At 51.1% G+C, this 20,312-nt stretch overlaps 1 protein-coding gene across 1 annotated transcript in view; it reads right to left on the bottom strand.

Annotated features, from left to right (window-relative positions):
- The window catches only part of LHFPL7 (LHFPL tetraspan subfamily member 7), a 64,318-nt gene extending 48,378 nt beyond the window's left edge, over positions 1-15,940 (bottom strand). Inside the window, exons 1-2 of the mRNA XM_056344516.1 lie at positions 15,195-15,940; positions 3,685-3,823 (exon numbers count right to left, since the gene is read on the bottom strand). Of these exons, the coding sequence (XP_056200491.1) occupies positions 3,685-3,823; positions 15,195-15,482 (427 nt within the window). The 5' untranslated portion in view covers positions 15,483-15,940. The remainder of the gene's footprint in view (positions 1-3,684; positions 3,824-15,194) is intronic.
- Between the last annotated feature and the right edge of the window lie 4,372 nt (positions 15,941-20,312).

The raw sequence follows: 20,312 nt of genomic DNA, 5'->3' as shown, positions 1-20,312 counted from the left end.
AGGCCATTCCCATGGGAGCGCAGATGCTCCTTGGGCCAGGGAGCAGACATGGTCCATGCTGGAAACCTAGCAGAGGCTGCTTTGGCTTTTGGCACCCCCGGCCTTCAGGACACTCCTCTAATGCAGTGATGCTGCTGGGGACCATGAGGGCTGTGACAGCTCAGAGCGGAGCCTTGGGGCTCCTCACGGCATCACCAACGGGTGCCCACGGGTGAAGCTGGTGCCTGAGACACTGATGGCCCCATGCTCCTTCCAGCAGCTTCGCCACTGGCGGTCATGCAAAAACTGAGAGCTTTGCAGAGATAAACTGAAATCATGGAATCATAGAATGGTTTGGGTTGGAAGGGACCTTAAAGATCACCTAGTTCCAGCCCCCCTGCCACAGGCAGGGACACCTGCCACTAGACCAGGCTGCTCAAAGCCCTGTCTCCAACTTGGCCTTGAACGCTGCCAGGGATGAGGCATCCACAACTTATCTGGGCAACCTGTGCCAGTGCCTCACCACCCTCACAGTAAAGAATTTCTTCCTAATATCTCATCTGATTCTACCCTCGTTCAGTAATGTCCAGCTATAAACCACAGGCCCCTGGCACAGCACCTGGAAGCCACCAGAGAGGTTGTATAGGCACAGCCAGCCCTGGAGAACATCCCCTGCCCTTCTCTTACAGCACCAGACATTTCTCCCTGGAATTAACTCCTATTTTTAAAATACCAACAAAGAGGCTTTTGCTGAAAACTGACTGTTGGCAGGATTTCAGCTGTGCACCCATTTGCACTCCCTGTCCCTGGGGTTAGCCTCAGGGCCTCTCTCCATCAGCAGCAGTGGGCTGCAGCCGGGGGCTGAGGCTGCCCCACTGACCCACCCATAAACGGGGCCAGCTTCGTTACTCCAGCCTCTTTGGAGGTGCTGCTGTGCAGGTCTGGGAGGAGGTATCAGAGCAGAAATTTAAATTTAGCAAGCTAGCACCATGCTTAGGGAGCGAGCCTCTAATCTCTTAGGGGCAGCTTTGACTCTGCTCGTAGGGTGTGAGGGCTGAGCAAATGTTCTGTCTTTTATCCTTCCCCCTCTCCCTGTTGCTCTGATGCTCATTTACTTTTTCATTAGGGATCATCCTGTTGTCATTTATGTGGATATGTTGGGGTTTTTTTTCTAAGGGGTGGATGCCAGGCTATCAGGAATCATGTGTTCAACGTATGGTGGCAATTAGCCCAGCTCTGAACCCTGATAGCATGTCTGCATCTGCAGTTAATGCTCTGCTTTATCTGCGTGAGGTTTCTATCTTCCTTCCTGGAAGGCTAGAAAAGGCACAACTTGGATCTCTAAAAAAATAGTGGGAAAGTGTTAAAGACATAGCTTGAGCCTGACTGCCCCTTGCTGTGGGGCTGCTCTCAGAGTTGATTCTTGTTTGGTTCAGCTTGGCATCTGCACCTGGATTTAGGTGAGTGTGGCTCGGGGCATCTGTCTGATACAGTGCAGAGCCCATGGGGGCTGATGCTGGCTCTACCAGTGCCTCTGCTCATGCACTTCATGGCATGTTTTGTGCTCCTGGCTTAATACACCTGGCTCTTTATTAGGAAATTGCCTGATTCAATGTTTTAATGCATTAAGTTTATTTACTCACACATTTGGTGCTCTGCAAAATACCTTGAGTTGTTTTTGTGGGATAGGAAAATGGGAGGAAAACTGAGACTGCAGGGGGAAAAATGTCAGGACAGGCAGAGGGAAGGTGCCTGTGAAACCTGTTGTGCTTCAGGGAAACCTGGGGTTTGGGAGAAACATAGCCCCTCTCCTCCCTCCCACTGCTCTGCTGGCATCTCATGGTTTTATATAGGGGTTCCTCTGGCAGAGCTGCCTGCTCCCCCCATCAGAAAGTTGCTCTACCAAACCTCATGGGCTTGCTCTGCTTTCATTCTCTCCCATATAAATTAATCTACCTTAAAAACCCTGCTTTTCTCTGTGAGATAATGTGATTTTTGGGGAGGTGTTTTTCTCATGGCCACCTAGCTGCAGCTGACTTCTAATGAAGAGCTTCCTCCTGGGGAGGGGAGAGGGGGAACAGCGAGAGAAATTATGGGGGGACAGCATTTCTGAATCCAAATACATTAAACGATTTAATTCTGTTGACTCAGGGCTGCCTGCCTCTGAATGGGAATTAATCCACAGTGAACTAAAATTAAAAAGCGCAATACAAAATGCTTAGCAAGGCACCACCAGGGTTTAAAGCAACCCATTAGCTTGCTCGAATGTATCCAGTAAATTTTCATTTGTCAATAACGCTTAGAGTCTACAGTTTATTTACAGCCTGTTCAATATTACCAAAACCCCTCGGAGTGCCTCATTTGTATTTATCTGCCACAGTTGGTTTCCTTTCCAGGGACTCTTCCGAATCCCTTGCTTTGTACCTGCTTGTCTCTCATTGCAGCGCCAGACGCAGCAAGGGTGTGCCACCCCTCTGGGCAAAGGTAACGTGGGGTTACCCCTTTCCATCCCAGTTATCCCCTGCATTGGAGATCACCTGCAAGGCCACCCTAAGCCACCTCCCCGTGACCCATGCCATCCCTGGGCGAGGGCTGAGACCTGCTGGCATGGGACTCCTCCATCCTCTGTCCTGCACCCAGGGGAGCCGCTGGCTCCAGCCACCAGCCAACTTAAAGGGGTGAGGGGACTCTCTGAATTGTGGCCTCCAAGTGAAGCACCAGTCACTAGTGACAGGGCACAGGCACGAGCATCTGCCTCTGTGGACCCACAGCCTGGCTGAGCTGGAGCAGCTGTGGCTAATGGGCCAGGCCCCTCCATCTGTTCCTAAATCAGCTCCCACGGGATGAGCCCTGGCGAGGACAGCATGTAACAGGATTTCCCCCAAAAGCCGCTTGAATGCTGCCAGGCAGATAACGAAGCCTGGCTGGCCCTAAGGATTTCTCTAAGGAAAGGAGTTTATTCTCGGGCACAGACATGAATGGGTGGTTTAATCTCCTGTCATGGCTCGTGTCCAGTTGGGGTAGTTTGGTCCAACACTTAGCTCCCAAAGACGCAGCTTCCTGCAGTGGAGACCAGTCTCGGGTGGGGTTTGTCCCTCCACAGGGAGGGCAGCATGAGGATGGACCTTCCCCAGATGCCAGCCTTCTCTCCTCTGCATTAGCACTTCTCCAAGGCAGAAGTATAAGCAATTGCAATGGAAATATAAGTGAATGCAGCATCGAGAGGGCTGCCTGGGGAGGCCAGGGAGAGATGCAGGACAGGCTGGGCAACAGCCTGTCTTGGGTGTAGAGTTCAGACAAGGAAGTCCTTCCAGGGGTTTAACTGCATAGATGGCCCAAATGGGACTGCAAACTTCACAGGAGGCAGCTACTAGACTCAAAGCAGTGCAGCAGCACCCTGCCAGCAGGCAGCCTGGTCTCCACCACTCACCACAGCCCCCTGCCCTACACAAGAGTCTGAGCAGGACCTGCAGGCCAGGCTCTCTGCCACAGACCTGTGTGTTTGAGTGGAGGTGATTTTCAATAGAATTTATACAGATGGATGCAGGAGGCAATTGTTAAAGCAAAGGGCCACTTGCTTCTCTCCCAGTGTTAGGGTTTGCAAGCTCCTCTTGCTGCTGAGATCCAGGATGCTGTGAATGGCTGGGCAGCACCCTGGGGAAACCCCATCTTTCCACCCCAAAAAGCAAACTCCCCATCACTTGCCTGCTGCTGTCTGCATGTAGCCAGCCAGGGTGCAGACTCGCCTCTCACAGGCTCCGCCGGGCAGCAGGACAGCGATGATGGCCAGCAGTGAGCTGAGGGCCAGCAGGGCGCAGCCGCCTGCACACAGCACAGCGCTCGTCTGAAAGGACACACAGGGCTGTCAGCAAGATGATCCACCACCACCATCCCTGTGACACCTCCCTGCAAATTCCCCCTCCTGAAGTGCCCCATCATGGGCAGCTTCTCCCACCTTTTCCCTTCCACCTTCTATTGCTTAAATTCACTGTTAACTCTTGAGCCCACAGTTCACCTGTCACCTGGTCCCAGGGGTTGTTAGTATTCGGGCTATGGCGATAACAGCAAATGTATTACATGCATGAAGGGCTACTTCACTAATACAAGTGCCATTAGATGCCAGTGACACGTGCCAGTGCCTCCACTGAGAGCTGAAACGTATCTCTGGATGGCGCCTACCCCTGCAAGCCTGGCAATTAGAAGGTATTTTGCCAATGATGCTCCACAGCAGGGAACCTGCTGCTGCAAAGGTTTCATTGCAGCAACCAACGCAGCAGGCTGCTCCCAAGCCCTAGCCCAGTTCACCTCCAGCAGACCCACCAGCTTTTTGCTGCAGCAGTCATGGCTTTGATTTAGCCTCTTTTACAACAAAACCGGGTCATTTGGGCCTGTTATTTAAACCCAGCTCACACTGTGTGATGATGTTTTGGGGTACTGGAGGCTATAGCAGTGTCCAGTGGGCAGCATTTTCCTGGGGGCTGGCAGTGCAGAGGGGCAGTGAAAGGGGAGGCCAGCACAGCCTGCAGCCTGTCCCCCTTACCTTCACCTGGCTGAGGTGGAAGCAGTTTTGCTATTTAATATTCTGGCTGTAAGATACAAACTGCATCAGCATCCAAAACCAGGAAAAACGCTAATTTATGGCAAAACAGCTTGTTCTTGTGTATGGGTGCCTGATTACTGCATTGTTGCTGGTTTTGTCTCTGTTGCAGGTGACATATCAACCTCTACCAACGGGACAGCACTGGCAGGGAGGTGGTCCCTGTACCAGGAGGGACATGTGCCAGCCTAGCCAGGGGCATGGTGTGGCCAGGGATGGTGAGGGGACCCGTGACATATGCCTCTCCTTCAGCACCCAGCTCATGGCAGCATTCAAATAGCATGAGGGCATCTCGGTCCCAGCATTGTGGCAGCAACGTCAAGTCCTGTTATTTCACGGCAAATTCCACAAAATGCTTCTGGCTTTGGTGAGTCACCCTGCAGTAATGTCTGCCTCTTAGCTCCCTAAAGCAGTACAGCTGTAAGACAGGTCTTGTCCCCATTTTCCTAGCAAGCCTCATTTTCATAACCTGTGTGGGAGCTGCCCTAAGGAGCTCAGGTCCCACCTCCACCCGCCCTAGTCCAGCTCTCTTGCCCTGCTGAGATGTTTTTTGTTAGAAATGCACTATTTTCTTTTTTTTTTTTACTTTTTTTCCCTATATGAGTTTTTGAGCAACCATGATTATAGGAACAAACCCAGTATATGTTTCCATTTGGCCCCCCTCACTAAAGAGGTTACAAATCAAGAGTAAATAATCTGCTAAATGTAAATTAAGCTGCAAAAATGGCAGGCAGGCTGAGTAGGGCAAGAGGATTTGGGTTTACCATGTGATGGCTACGGGAGGTCCAAACAGCTAAAAAAATCCCCCAGTAGCTAGCATGGGTCTGGCACTGCCCTACAACTACCTGGTTATTTACTGCTGAGCTGTTTTTTAGCAGCAGGACTGGCTGGTGCCATGGTGGCAGAGCTACTGCCTGTAATGTTGTGCCTGGGAGGTACCACTGCTCCAAAAAGGGACACGCTGGTGCTGGCAAGGGATGGGCCAAGGGAGCACGGGCACCACCCTGACACACTGGTGTGAGTGCTTAACCCAGTGCCATGCAGTAATTGGAAATCAGCATCTTATTTATAGCCTATTTATACACCGCACGAGCAATGCAAATGCTGTCCCAGCAATAAATTAATTCCTGACATGCAATGTAAAAGGCACAGCAGTGCAAACAGCTACTGAGAGAAATGGAGACGCTGTTTCAGGAGGGACTGTGGCAGCCGAGGTATCTGCTCCTCTCCGGTGCCTTCCAAGCCACTGAGACCCGAAGAGACAACTGCTGCCTCAGGGTGAAAGATAGGAGGTCAGGACATCCCTGGTGAGGGCTGGCCCCTTGCCCTGTCTGTACCCCAGGAGGGACCCACAGGGTCTGGGGTGGGGTGGGTGACCCCATCACACTGGCACCCTCCCAGCACAGGGCCCCGTGCGGAGTGCAGCCACAGCCCTGCTCCCCACCACTCCCACGGCAGCAGCATGGTGAGGAAATATGGACTCGTGAAAAAAGAGGATTACCCTGCCCAGCATCTGAATTTCACCTTCCACCCAGCAACACACAAAACCATCCTCCTTTGCGAGGACCATTAATTATTTAAAGCAATGAATTTTTCAGCAGAAAGGGGTCTTGTGAGGCAGGCTTGTTCCTCTCTTGTGTGAAGCATATTATTTTTAATGATCTAGGTTCTTCTTAATTATGGTAGTGCAAATGCCCTGTAATCTCACAGCTCCTGTTGGAAACAACCTATGAGCTACTCAGATTGCTAATATCCACAGAAAGGTGCAAAGATATGTTTCAGAACATAGTGCTGAGAAAAAAGGCACAAACAGGATGGGTGCAGGTGAAAGTTACATTGAAAGAAGAGCTGGGTCTGGTTTGGGTCCTGCCAGCAGGGTTCATATAGGTGGCAGAAAGACTGTGGGGTCCTGGATCTGGCAGTGCCCTGACATGCACAGCGGCAGCCAAAAAGCAATGAAATCCAACCAGGCCTTGGCAAAGGGAACTAAGATCTCATTTTGAATAAATGTGTTAAAAATTCACGTGGCCAAGGGCATACGTTAATGGTGAGGTTTATTTTCTGCCATGTAGGCCAGGAATGCTGAGCCACTGAATGACCACTGGACAGCTCTGGGGGCAGAAGGTGTAAGACAGCCCAGCAGTTTTGCTGTGGGGCACAAGGGATGGCAGAGGCACAGCTGCCCCAAAATAGGTGGCAATAGGGAAAGGCACGGGGGACTTCAGGGCAGATTGCAAGAAACCCTGCTGCAAGCCAGTGGTCTTAGTCTGGCTCCTACATTATGCTAGTACACCATGGCCAGAGCTGTGTGAACACAAGGTGTGAACTTCTCTCCCTAATGGGCTGGCATTACCTGCCAAAACACTGGATATGCTCTTGTAAACCAGAAATTTTGCTTTTGTTATAACCTTTCCAGGGCCTTGGCTGGGAATTATTGCAAGTGCTCCTGCCCTGTAATGGAGTCACACCTGCAGATCAAACAGCTCCTTCCAAAGAAAAATAATAAAGCTTAAGTTTGAAGAAGTCCATGGAGCAAAGGTACCAAACAGTAGCAGTTAAAACACTCTCCTTCCCACTGCACAGCACCTCCTCCTTTCCTCCCTGTTTGTGCCTGTTGCATCTTGCACGGAAAGGAGAAGATGCAGGAAACAGGATGCAAAGGCTGAAACCCAAAAATAGGCGGAGGTGGAGGAAACAAATGGGATGCATTGAGGCCGTCTGTGAGAGCCCAGCTCAGGCAGGGGCAGGAAAAAGCCCATTCATCAAAGCAGAGAGCACAGCTCCCAGTACGAAACTGGCCAGGACCTCCCCGCCCAGTGGGCTGCCTCTCCCCAGACTCATGTCCTCGCCAGTGGAGGCCCCCCAGGGAGCCCGGCATTCTGGGGCTGTGAGCTATCCTGCCTTCGCACGCTGGGAAAAGACATAAAACTGTGTCAGATTTTCTGCTCCCACTCCCAGGGAGATTAATTGTTTATCCCCAAATAAATTAATAGTCCCCTGGTGGGACTGTAAATATGCCTTTATGTAGCGCAATAAATTCCGATTAACAACAATCCCCTACCCGTTATTTTAATATTTTACAGGTCTGACACGCGCCATGGCTATGCCATTCACTAAGCAATAAATTTACTGTAGATGCTGTTTCATTCACCAAAATAATCAAAATTAAAATGTCGCACAATGACCATCCTGTGAAGAATCACTTAATATCCCTAATGAAAAAATTTGCAAAGTTACCCCATCTTTTGAAGCCAGCATCCATGATGTTTAAAGTGAAAAGGGCAAAGGGAGAAAAAATTGTCTGGTCCAGTGAGTTAGTGCTGAGAAATGGTACCCTGTCTTTGGCTTGGCAGAGATAAACCAAGTTGGCAAAGTTCCTGCCATCGTGTCCTGTGCACTGGGTCACACCATGATGCACATTAGTTTATTAATGCAATTTATTAATTGGAACTTGACCACCCACAACAGCTCCCATCCTGGATGGGCCCCTGTGGTACCCAGAGCAGTAGGCTGAAGGCAAGGTTACAGACTCCTTGGGTATCTCAGCCCTGCTCAAATGCTTAAGCATCTTTGCAAACAGGAGCAGAAAATAAATACTCTAAATAATTAGGAAATAAAGCCATAGGCTAAGTGAGAAAAAGGAAGTGAAGGTCACCACATATCTGGCTTTCTGGGGGCGTCTGAGGCAGAAAAAGTCTGAAAAACCCCAAATAAGCTGGAGAAAAAGTGGCTGTAAAATCAACTGTAAGAGAAGAGGGGCCAAAATTAATCTAACCATTTTCTTTTTTTACATGTAGTCCCTTCCCATGAGAGCTCTGTGTGACTAAATATTCATATATTTGCTGTACCCGGACAGGCAGAAACCAAATGGACGCCAGGGTTTTTAACCCTGTTAAAAAAATAAATCAGTGCTGGATGGAGGTGCTGAGTGAGGATCTGGGGTTTGGGATTTGCAGCAGTGCTGGCAAGGACCCGGGAGGCCACACCAGGGGCTGATGCCGGGAAGTGGATGCAGATGTTGGCAGCTGGGTCTGGCTCTGCTGTATGGCTCAAGATGTTCCTGGTAGAGGAGGAACAGTCACCACTGCCTATTGGAGGGCAAGTAAAGAGGGCTGGAAAGGATCAGTGCAAATACTCAGACTGATATCTACCTGCAGGGCGGCAGCAGTGGTGGAGCAGCAAGGCTGCCTTCCCTCCACCCCAGTGCCTGATGGGGTCTCTGTGTGCCCCTGCACCCCACAAGTTGCTGGCACCAGCACCACACGGCTGCGAGGTCCTTCACTCCTCCCAAACCTTGATGTGAGTCTTGCACTGGATCCTAAACCCCTGCTTTTATCCACACGACACTGGGTGAGGCTACCATGCACCTGAAGCAGCAGTGCCTTCTCCTTGGGCAAAAGTGCAAGACGGCTTGGTAAAAAACAGGAATATCCATTCACCTGGGTGCAATAGAGAGGCGCCTGCCTCTGCAGGAGACGCTGTGTGCGCAGGGGTGGGTGGATCAAGCCTCGCAGCTTGTTCATATTTCCCCCACACAAGTCCCAGAAACAAACATCCGCCATCTGGCCAGCATTAAAGCGACGGCCAGGAAGAGGATCCCACATGTCCTCGTCTTCTCCTCCCTGGCAATTACCTTCCTTTCGGCGCCATCTGAGAGCGCTCTCCATCCTGTTTGATCTTGCCTTTCCATCCTGCTCCCATGCAGATGCTATCCCCTGCCCAGCAGTGCTGGGAAGTGCCCGATGTTATCTGATGGGAATGGTGGGAGCAGGTCCAACCTCCCCAAACCAGCCCAGCAGTAACAAAGAGCCCCAGGCGTGATGCTGCCGGGGAGGTGGCTGGTATCTCACAGTCCCCGGAGCCAGGGTGTTTTGGGGTGGAGCACAGGGATGCAGAGGAGGCAATGAGGCTCCAGTCCTCATTTCTTCTCCTTCAAATGAAGGATTTGGTTGATGGGGACCTACCTGCACCACGTCATGCACAGGGGGATGCTTCTCCCCAGCCCAGATTTAGCTGCTCACACACAAAATTTAGCAACCCCCGCACAAGATACAGCTCGGCCAGTCCCAGCCTTCCAGGTAACTTTCCTACTTTTGAGCTAATCTCGGTATTCAACACAAACACCAGAGGGGTTAATGCCTGAACTGATTCAAGAAAAAAAAAAAAAAAAAAAAAGGCTTTTTTTAATTAGGGAGAAAATAAGAGACAGATAATATGTCTGATGAATTACGGCTGTCTTTCTTCCAGTGCCACTGCATCTGGGGATGCTGGAAAGCAGTTCCTAATGGCACTGCTTTATCTAAGAGGATGATGGATAGTGGTGAAAGAGAAAAAAATGGGAAAAAGTAAGACATTAGCACATCAATGGTGTGCCTGTGACCTCCATCAAGGGATTCAAACCAACTTAATGAAATTTTAATTAGGCAGCAAGCAGTGTGCATCGTCGCTGTCGCTGGGTACCAGATCAGACCTTCTTACCCGCATTCTGTTATTATCCTTCCTTGGGATAAGCCCTTTCCCAGTGCTGGTGCAAAGCTGGGCTCATCATCTTGGGCCAGGGAATGCTCCACAGGTCACACAGCTCTCACATCTAGCTTTTCCTTACAAAGCCAGTGGAGAGGAGCCTGAAGGAAGTGGGACTTGCAGCCTCTAGAGGATGGAGGGAATGTCCCACTGTCAGAATGTCCCTGCTGTGTCCCCACCGCCTTGTGCCAGACTCTGCTCTGGGCCCTACAAAGGGGAAATGCAATGTTCAGCCCCAGACATCTCTGATGTGCCCAGGCAATGCCCTTCCCAAGGTACAGGGTTCAGGACTCAGTGTTTATTGAGCAGATTTATGGGTAGGCAGCCCAACATGAACCGGTCATCACTGTCATGAGTGGCCATGTCTCAGCTAAGCCCCAGCTGCTGCCCAGCCCCTGGCCCCGCAGCCGAAGCAGCGACACCACAGCTAATACCTGTCTTTCCATGCTTATTTTTTTAAGCAAAGCAGCTTCCATGAGTTGACAGAATTAATCCCAAGAGCAGCCTGGCTGTATTTTCAATCAACTTGACCTTCCACGGCCCACCCATAAGCTGGTCCTGTCTCTGCACCCATTTAAACCCAGTTTAGCAGTGAGTAGTTCACTGGTCAGTGAATCTGGATTATAGTTTGCTACGCAGCCTTTGAAGCACAGGGCCAGAGCCCAGGAATTACAGATTTCCCCAACACTGGGTATTTTCTGTTCTGTTAATGTAGATTAAAAAACTCTGGGTGGCTGATGAAAGGTGATAAAGGCTACTGCAAGGTAATATGCATAAAGAGGAAGATGGTGATTTCAAGAATTGCTGAGCACTTACACCTCTTGCCAAGGCTGTGTAAGTGCAATTAAAAATCAAACTGACTGGTAGACAGAGTAAACCAGGAAGGCTCTGCTCTCTTGGGAAGTTTGTAGGATGAGGATTTCCTGATAATCCCAAATTAACACACTCGCCTGATACACAGACCCTAGAGGTAGAGCAGACGCTGCAAAAGAGACAGTCTTGCACATGGTTCCCTGCTTAAGTCACACTGCAAGCCGGGGACTCCCAAAACTCTCAGCTCTCCCTTGTGCAAAAGCTGGTGCTAAAAGAGGAGTGACAGATTTCCCAGGTATCTTCCCATCTCCACTAACACCCCATGTGCTTTTTCACTGGGAACAGGGCTGCTGTACCTTCGCAAACCTGACCCCAATGGGCAAACCTCAGATTCCATCCGGGCACCCAGTGCTGAACCGACACGGCGAGAAACCGGCAATGAACATTTATGACACCTTTCAGCATTTTCTAACAAAAGGGTAAGCAGGTTTACTGTACATTTTCACTAAGCTTTGCTGAATCTTTTCAAGTCCTGCTATGGGCAAAAACCCAGGGAGGACCCACTCAGGGAACTCTTGGGGGTGTGCAAAGCCTTCCCCCCCCATCCTGAGTGGGTTATTTTGGGCTCTACTCCAGCAGGGCATTGCTGTCTTCATAGGCAAATGGTCCATGTGGTTTTAACTGAATACCATGGGCTGATCAGCTTCTTTGTTATTTTAGATTACATGCTTGGCAAAGCCTGAAAATAATTGGAGACTATATGGAAAAATAGAAATTTGAAATGAAGCAGCACTAGCTTCCGAAATGCAGTATTGAGATAGGAACCCATGAGCCAAATGCTCCCACTGAAAGAGAAAATAAATTAGCTCAGGAGAAAGCACTATTTTGCAAGCACATAGCGATCTGGCACCAAAAAAAAAAAGAAAAGTAGTGAGATGCAATGAAGCAGCTCAGAGCTCAAAAGAGCTCAGAGCTCACCTGTTTTTCCCAGCTCTACCGGCTGGCCTCCCAAAAGCAATCCCTTCTCCCCACAGTGCCTGCACCCCTCAGGATGCTCCTCTCCAGCCCCCACAGCTCCAAGTCCTCCCACAACAGATCGTCCTTTCTGTTAATGGAAAGGTGTCCACTAATGGTCTGTGTAAGGGCCTCACTCGTAAATTGGCTGTGGTCCCTGGGCAGCATCACCATCACCATCCTCTGTCCTCACCTGGCTCCAGCCAGATCCTCCCCAGTTTCTATCAGCTTCTGCAAGGTTTCAGCCTGCACAAGACAGCCTGGCCACAACATCTCCAGGCACCAGGGATATTTTATTGTATTCCACCCCACCAAAAAACATCATCATGCTGAGCACGATGCAAAGCCTGAGCGGCCTGAGCATTGACAGGGTTAAATTAAAGGTACCCATGATATTAGAAAGCTGCAAAGTAATTATGAAAGGAAGCAGAAAAAAGCCAGCAACTCTAAGCAGACATGAAGGCCCTCTTAAGAGAAGAAAGGCATGTTAATTAACCTCTAGACGTGATTCAAAGCATCATTTGTAGCATGATTAACATAATCCCCCAAGTGCAAACACACAACTGGCATTAACGATCATTTGCAGGGCTGAAGGCTCCCCCACCCCTTCATCAAATCAGCACATTTACACAGGGAAACATTTGAAGCTGGTAAGCATGCACATTTCAGGAAACAAAAAAGAACAACATTCCCCGGAGATGGACATCCCGGCTGTGGGCTGCTCCCACCCCCTGTGCGCTGCAGGTGGGCATCCTCCCCAGGTGTGCTCTCAGCATCCTCTCCAGATGTTCCATCAGCATCCTTTCCAGGCATGCTGTCAGCATCCTCCCAGGTGTGCTCTCAGCATCCCCCCAGATGTGCCACCAGCTTCACACTAGAAGAGCTCCTGAGCCCCATGTCAGCTTTTGCTTCCTTTGCCCCCGTAGCCACAGCTCCACACCCTTCTCACCAGCCTCTGCCACTTCAGCACAAAGCTGGTGGCTGTTCTCAAAAGCTCCAAGATTCCTGTCCATGTTAGGCTATTGGCTTTCATTTAAAGAAGGAGCTGCCCACAAGATTGCATGAAAATTGGAAATGAATGTCACAAGTTCTGAAAGCAAAGAAAAAAGTGCCACAATTCCTCCATCTCTCAAAAAAAGAGAATCTCCTGCTTGAACGTATGGATGGGGCTCACTGCACTTGGGCACATTGCTCCTTCAGTCCTGAGCCCGGAGGCATGTGGGTTCAGAGGGCTGCTCGTGCAAGAAAGCCAAAGCTGTTGCCTGCCTTAGCAAAGCTGTCAGGGATACGTTATCATATTCCACCCCATCAAACAACCATCACAACAGGTATTCTCATCCTCATCATGCCAGACAGCTGGTAGGGGGGCACTTTCCCCTAAGACTGCACTGTTTGTTGTTAGTGAACTATTTGGGTGGTATTAATAAAGGTGACAAGGATGCGTCACCAAAATCCCCTGTAAGCTCCACTCAGTGTCATGATATTATTCATCTCTACCACAGCACAAGCTCAGGAGCTCAGAGGCTTTGCTTTACATTATATTCTGGATCTAAAGTGTTTTCAGAGACTATTAGATGGCTGAGGCTGTGTGTAGCTGAGTCTTGTTTAAATGAGTCACTGCTGAGCTTCATTCTTATCTTTAAAGTTTGTTATTACTTGGAAGTGTTTATCTGCATTACCATTTGCAAAAATATCAGAACAAAGGCCAGCTTATGGAAACAACAGCATTTTTGCACGTTTTTGTATAAATAGAAAGGATTTTATGCAGCCAGTTCTTTCCTTTGCAATTCACAGTATTTGTCTTCAATGACAATTTTAGGAACCATGACTGGATTTGGGCAATCACACACAGACCTGGTGTCCTGGAAGAGATAACAGTGCAGCTTCACGGCAGGCTGAGAAATTCACTACTGACACCCATTGTGCGGGGCACAGCCACAACCTCTTGGGGACTTAGCTCTCATATTGGGATTTCTGCAACAGAGTGACCCGGAGCAAGTCAAAGCTCATCTGTTTTGAGCAGCTGTAGAGAAATCACACTCAACAGCCTCAGGGTAAGAAGCTAAGAATAAAAGGAAAGGAGGAAGAAAGGGCAGGGGCAAGCAGACAGTGAGATCCTGGCCTGGGCTTTGTGTGGTCCCCGTGCACACCCAGCGGGGACAACAGCTCTTTGTCACCCCAGGACACCACAGCAACCCCAGGCCCCACAGGACAAGCCGGGAAGCCTTGGCCTCCATCCCAAAACTTGGCAAGGACATCACCCCCGGCTGGCCGGGCAGGGGAACGGCCACAGTGCCCCACATCCAGAGGCTCAATTTCTGGATCCGCGTGTCCCAGAGGCAGCAGTTTCAGCCACCTCCCTGCTCCCTCCTGCTCAGCAAACTTAGCTGGCAAGCGATGCTCAGTGCCCCGCCGGGGAGCACCAAACCCCTCCCGTTTCTCCCCCGATTCCCTCCCGCACACCCAGGCAGGAGCTCGCCCGCACAGGCTGGAGGGAGGTGAGGCCCAGGCGGGAGGCACAGCCAGGAGCCCTGGCCCAGCGGGGTGGCCGGGTCAGACGGGTGGCACTGACAGGGCCACAGCCGGGAGGTGCACTGCGGCCACGTTCAGGCTGCTCTGATGGCCACACCAGCACAAAGGCACCGGGAGGTTTCCATACAGCACCCCAAGAGTGACCGAGCATCCCAAAGAGGGATGTGGCCCCACAGGGACCACGGGACACCCGAGGGGTGCTGAGGGGATTCTCAGAGGCAGGACAGGAGGGGATGCAGGGTATGAAAGGGGTGCCTGAGAGCAGCATGGGGGGATGCAGAGGATGCTCAAGGGCAGCATGGAAGATGCAGGGGGTGCCCGGGATGCTCAGAGTGGGACAGGGATGGCAGGTCTGGGACAGGACAGGGTGAAGGGATGCTGGGGAACCTGGGTCAGAATGGGCATGCCGGGATGATGACCAGGGGGACCCTAGGGAGGTGAGGAAGACAGAGATACCAGAGAGCCGAGGGATGTGGGAGAGACGATGGGTGGGGGAGAAGGTGCCGGAGAGCCCCGGGGCACGTCACGGGGATGTCGGGGAGGTGATGGGGCAACGCCGGGGAGCCCAAGACAGGCGGGGGGCGATGCCGGAGGGCCAGGGGAAGGGCAGGGGGGATGCCGGGGAGTGCCGGGGGGACGCCGGGGAGCTCAGGAAAGGGCAGAGGGGATCGCCGGGGAGGTGATGGGGGTGCCGGGGAGCCCGGAGGAGGCGGCGGGGGGGGGGGGCGGCGCTCACCTGCCAAGAACCGGAGGGGATGTCTCCGAAGCCGCCGGGGCCGGCAGAGCCGTGGCAGCCGCGGGGCGGCCCGGCGCAGCGCCAGAGCAGCCCGAAGCCGCCGGCGGCGCGGCCGGGCGGCAGCAGCCAGGCCGGGGAGAGGAACGCGGCGGCGCAGGCGGCCAGGAGGCCGGCGGAGAGCAGCGCCCAGAAGCAGCCGACGCCGCTGCACATGGTGCGCCGGCGGGGCAGGGAACCCGCGCCCCGCGCCGCCCCCGCGCCCGCCACCGGCACCGGCACCGACAGCATCGGCGGCGCCGCAGCGCGGCCGCGCAGCCGCCGCGGCGCGGGGCGGCCGGCGGGGCCGGGCGCGGGGCCGGCAGCGCTGCCCGCGCCCCCTGCGCGCTGCCTGCGCGCTGCCTGCGCGCCGCCCCCCCCGCCGCTCCCCGCGGGGCGCGGCTGAGGCCGGGCGCGGTTGCGACACCCGCGGCGGGCGGGGGAGGGAGCCCCGGTGGGCGGGGGGAGCGGCGCCCCCCTCACCTGCGCACACGTGTTGGGGTCTTTCACGTTGTCCCTGCCCGCCGCAGCCCGCGGCGCGGCCCCTCACGCCTCATTTCATTCCCACTATCGGTGACATTCTTACAGCCCCCTCCGCCCCCCGCAGGTGCCGCCGACGGCTGCGGCGTCCCCGACCAGGGACACGAGTGGGGGCTGCAGGGGATTTCGCGCAGCCCGGGTGTCACCGGCGGGGGAGGGGGGGAGGATTTGAAAACGCACAGCCCTGTCCACGGCCCCTCTCGGGGCGGTGTCTTACTCGGGGTCTGCTCGCTCGAGCAACATTAATTTTATCCTTTAATCCCGTAGGTTTCTCCGGAGCGTTACAGGCAGAGCGGAGAGCGAGGCGGAGCGGCTGCCCGGGAATGTGGCCTGACTTTAGGTACAAAAGCTGCGCCTCCCAGTGCAGATGAATTTTTATAACAGTCATTCGGAAACTTCATGGATCAGCCGGGTTTTATTGCTGCTAAACCTCCCTATCGCTTTGCGCCATGAATTGGTACTTTATGCTTGTGCCTCGCGGATCTTTGCGGGGGTTTTCTCGCTCGCCAGCAGCTCAGTTGTCCCCCCGAGCGGCACCCACGTTCACCAGCCGCAAGCCAAAAGAGCCGGCTCCTTTATTTAATATAGAAAAAAGGCATTTATCCTGCCCTAACGTCCTCAGACGGATTACAGGCACTTACTGCTGGAACAGTTAAAGGTATTTGGGCAGCTTTGGGTGAAAAAAGTTTTCCCTTCAGATCCGGGGTGCGTCTGCTCGGTGGTTCAGGCGCAGCCAGACGGCTCTGGGACTGCCGGAGCCGGGCGTCCCTGCTGGAACCCGTGCGGAGGCAGAGCCGGGAGCCGGGGGCTTGGCACCCTCTCCTGGTGTGCGCCCACATTGCTGGCGGGCGGCAGCTCCCCGAGGCTGCCCGGGGAGGAAAACGAGGGGCACCGAATTTACACTTTACAGCTGAATTCACAGACAAAACGTCCCGCATAAAATGTTGCTGTTGTGTCTGAGGGCAGCGTTTGAGCTTCATGGGGGTGGGTGGTTTTCCAGCATTTAAAAATGTTGTGCAGACGACTTGTGGTCCTGTAACTTCCAGGAAAGTTTTGAAGGGACAAAGCCACGCTCAGCCCTGTCTTTTCTCCGTATCCCTGGTTTGCAGAAATACCCAACTGCTGTCGTGTGCTGCATCACTTCTCATACTCTTTGAGGCATTTAGAAAAACAAAAGGGAAAAAAAGCATAAATGGAGAAACACAGAAAATGGTCTTAAACTAATTTTCTTAAACTTTGTTTTATTCAAGTATTTATGACACCATAAATGGCCAAGAATGTGGGAAAACCACTGTGAATTGGAGAAAGGTCGTCTGAGGTGAGTCCCACACAACGCTGGCAGTAACGTCTGGAGGTAGGGACGATCCGGTTTGTTTTCAGTAAATCAGAATAATTCCAGAGTGGCACGAAAGCCCTGCAGAAAAGGCTTCCTTCCTGTGAGGAACAGCCTGCAGCAGGGTCGGGCTGGGGAAAAGCTGCAGAAGCTGCTGTGAGGGCTTTTCTGCTTCCCGTGTCTGTGCTCCTGCTCAGTGCTCCTTCCCCAGAGCTCAGCTGCCCAGCAGATCTTCAGCAGCAGGTCACTGATGCAGCTCTTTCTCCTGGGTGTAAGGCTTCCCCCCTAGCCGCTGCCTCCAATTTCTTCTGTATTACACTTCAAGGTTCAGGTTTTAACCCACCCAGTCACCCACTGAGAGTCATACAGAAACTCCTCACCCCTTGTACCCAGCCGCCAGGCACAGAGGGACACACCTTCCTCCTTGGGCATGTGCTCAGAGGAAGGAGACCTGGAGGGATTGCAATGTCTTAATAAAACCAGTTAATTTTTGCCAGGCTGGGACGTGGGATAATTCCCTTCTTTGAAACCCTCAGCATGGTTGAGAAGCCAGTACCAACCTTCCTGTTTCCATTAAGGCTAATGAACCGAGGTCAGCCACATCCAAATTTGCAATGAGTTTTCTGTGTGCATGCAGACACTTGTTTTCCTATTAAAAAAAAAAAAGAGAGAGAGAGAGAGAGAGAAATACAAGTCTGTAATTGAAGCTGCTGCAATTGCAGTTTTGGGGCACCCCTACTCTGATGGTCTCAGTTGCGTCTTCTCATTTGTACAGCTTCCCCAGCATTCTGCTGTGCACCATTATATGTATGTGCTGCCTCTTTCCCGCTCTCCAACATTAATTCTTGGATTCCTAGTAATTTGTATTTGTATTGCTTGGAGTAGAATCACAGAATCTTTTTAGGTTGAAAAAGACTTTTAAGATCATCAAGTCCAACCGTTTACCCAGTATGGCCAAGCCCACCACTGACCCATGGCCCCAAGCGCCACATCTACATGTCTTTTAAACACCTCCCTGGATGGAGGTATTTTTCAAGTTCATCTAAGATGCCTAATTATTTGTTTGAAATTATATTCTGTAACTTTTTAACAATGATAATGGCAATGTTTAGAACGTGATTTTTAAGCTTGTGGCGTACAAAGCCGTCTTTGACTCCTTATATATTTTGGACATTATTATTGATTCCAGAGTAATATCCAGGCTGTTAAAGCCCATAGTCATGCAGTTTTTATTAACTGTATTCCCAAAGTAGCGAGAAGTCTATATATGAGATAGAATCCCAACATCGTGTAAATACATGTAAATAAGTGAATAGACTGTCTCAAAAATGTGAAAAAAGGCAATGGCCTGTAATAGGGTTTGTTACTTTCTGAGTGCTGTAACTGAGCAGAGCAGCTCCCTGTGATTAATTATCTGAGTCAAAGACACCAAGCTATCAACAAAGTCTCGTTCTGCTTTATTAATTCTGTCCAAACAGGAGCATCCTGTTTAGACCTTTTCAAATACTAAAGTTTGTTTATTTTTATAGCTATGGGGAGGGGAAAATCACCATGCAGCGAGGCTTTTTTTTTTCTTTGAATATTTTAATTTAGGGAGGTGTCCCCCAGCTTCTCTACTGTTGGCCAACCTGTGTCCTGAAGTCGTATTTCAACTGATTGCTCAGATAATTAAACTGTCACTTTATGTTGAAAGCTCCAGAACTTGACGTTACTCATGCTTCCAGTGCGGATCTCCAGGGTCCAAGGCTGAGTGACTAACTGGACTGGGGCTTCAGCCCTTCTGCACATTCCCAAAAAGGGGAGAAGATTTCAGTCCAGGAAATGTAATTCATGGCAATCATACTTGTAGCGTAAGGTTTCATCAGTTATCTAGAACCTGATGCAAAGATAATTGAATTATCCCAAAGACGTTGACAGGTTGGATGAGGAGCTGCTGTTTGAAAATTAATTGCAACATCAGTCTTCCTTATCAAGTGTGATGGGGGTGCCTACAATTTACCCACCCCAAAATCACGTTGCCAGCTGGCCAGGTTTCTGACAGCCTCGCCTTCCTGATGACAGCCATTTGTCACCTTGCAGCTGGTAGTGCTGTCTCGGGAGATTGTGTGTCCCAGCGTGAAAGGGTCCCCTCTGCTCGAAGCAGATAGGCATAGCTAAATAAACCCCTGAGAAAACATGCCTGCTTCTACCACTGCTCTGCCAGAGGAGCAACATCAGTCAGCATCTAAGGGCATGGCAACAGAAAAAAAGATGAGGATTTAAGGTCAGAAAGATGGTCCGGAATACAAATTCCCTTGGGAATTTTACCACAAACTGCAATTTAGCCTGGCAGACCAGGACTCTAATACATTGAGTCCTGCTTCAACCCCACCGTATAGATTGAAACCTAAAGCCTGATCTGCCAAACAGACCCTTCAACCACAGGCGGTTGCATGGAAGTAAAGAGAAATCCGTGTGCAGTGTACGGAGAATCAGACTGGTTAGGGCTCTCTTTATACTGCCAGTTATTATGCATGTTTGTAGAGGACGGGGTGAAAACCTTTTTGACAGAAGATGGTAATTTAGTGTTCCTTAACTGAGTCATCTCCTTCTTCCAAATTTGCTCACCTTTTGAATATTTTGGTCTATTACCAGCCTCTTAGGTTATGTGCCAGTTAAATAATTCCATTCATTATGCAAAAAACATATATAACAGCTCATTATCCTCAAACCAGCCTCTGGGCACGTGTACAAAAATGTATCAAAGAGCATCAGTTAACAAAAATAATATCACAAGAGAAAATACAGTTGCTAAAGGGTGTTGATCAGCTGCAATAATCCTGCCCAAGAGACGGCTTCATCTCAGCCCTGAAAAGATCCCCATATACCTTTTATGCAATTTACAATTTATGAGTCTTAATTACTGAGTGTAAAGAGCTTTGGAACATTTGGATGAAAGATGTTGCCGAAATCTATGTAACAATTATTAATTACGTAATTTTCTCATGGCTCAAGCACCAACAGCGGGACAGTTACATCGCAGAGGGATGACACTGCGTCAATCCATCATGACACGAGTGTGTATGAGGAAGAACGGCAGCCGCCTCCTGCAGTCCCTGCTCCACCTGCAGCTTTTGTTTCAGGATCCTTGGGGCGTTTTGCTAACAGGGCCCCATGGGACAAAGCCCTGGGGGTCGAGCCCAGAAATGTTGTGGCCTAAAAGAGCTTGA

Source organism: Falco biarmicus, chromosome 1 (assembly GCF_023638135.1).
Source record: "Falco biarmicus isolate bFalBia1 chromosome 1, bFalBia1.pri, whole genome shotgun sequence".
Lineage (NCBI taxonomy): Eukaryota > Metazoa > Chordata > Aves > Falconiformes > Falconidae > Falco > Falco biarmicus.
Note: the sequence above shows the minus strand (reverse complement) of the source record. Positions and strands in the feature narration are given on the sequence as shown.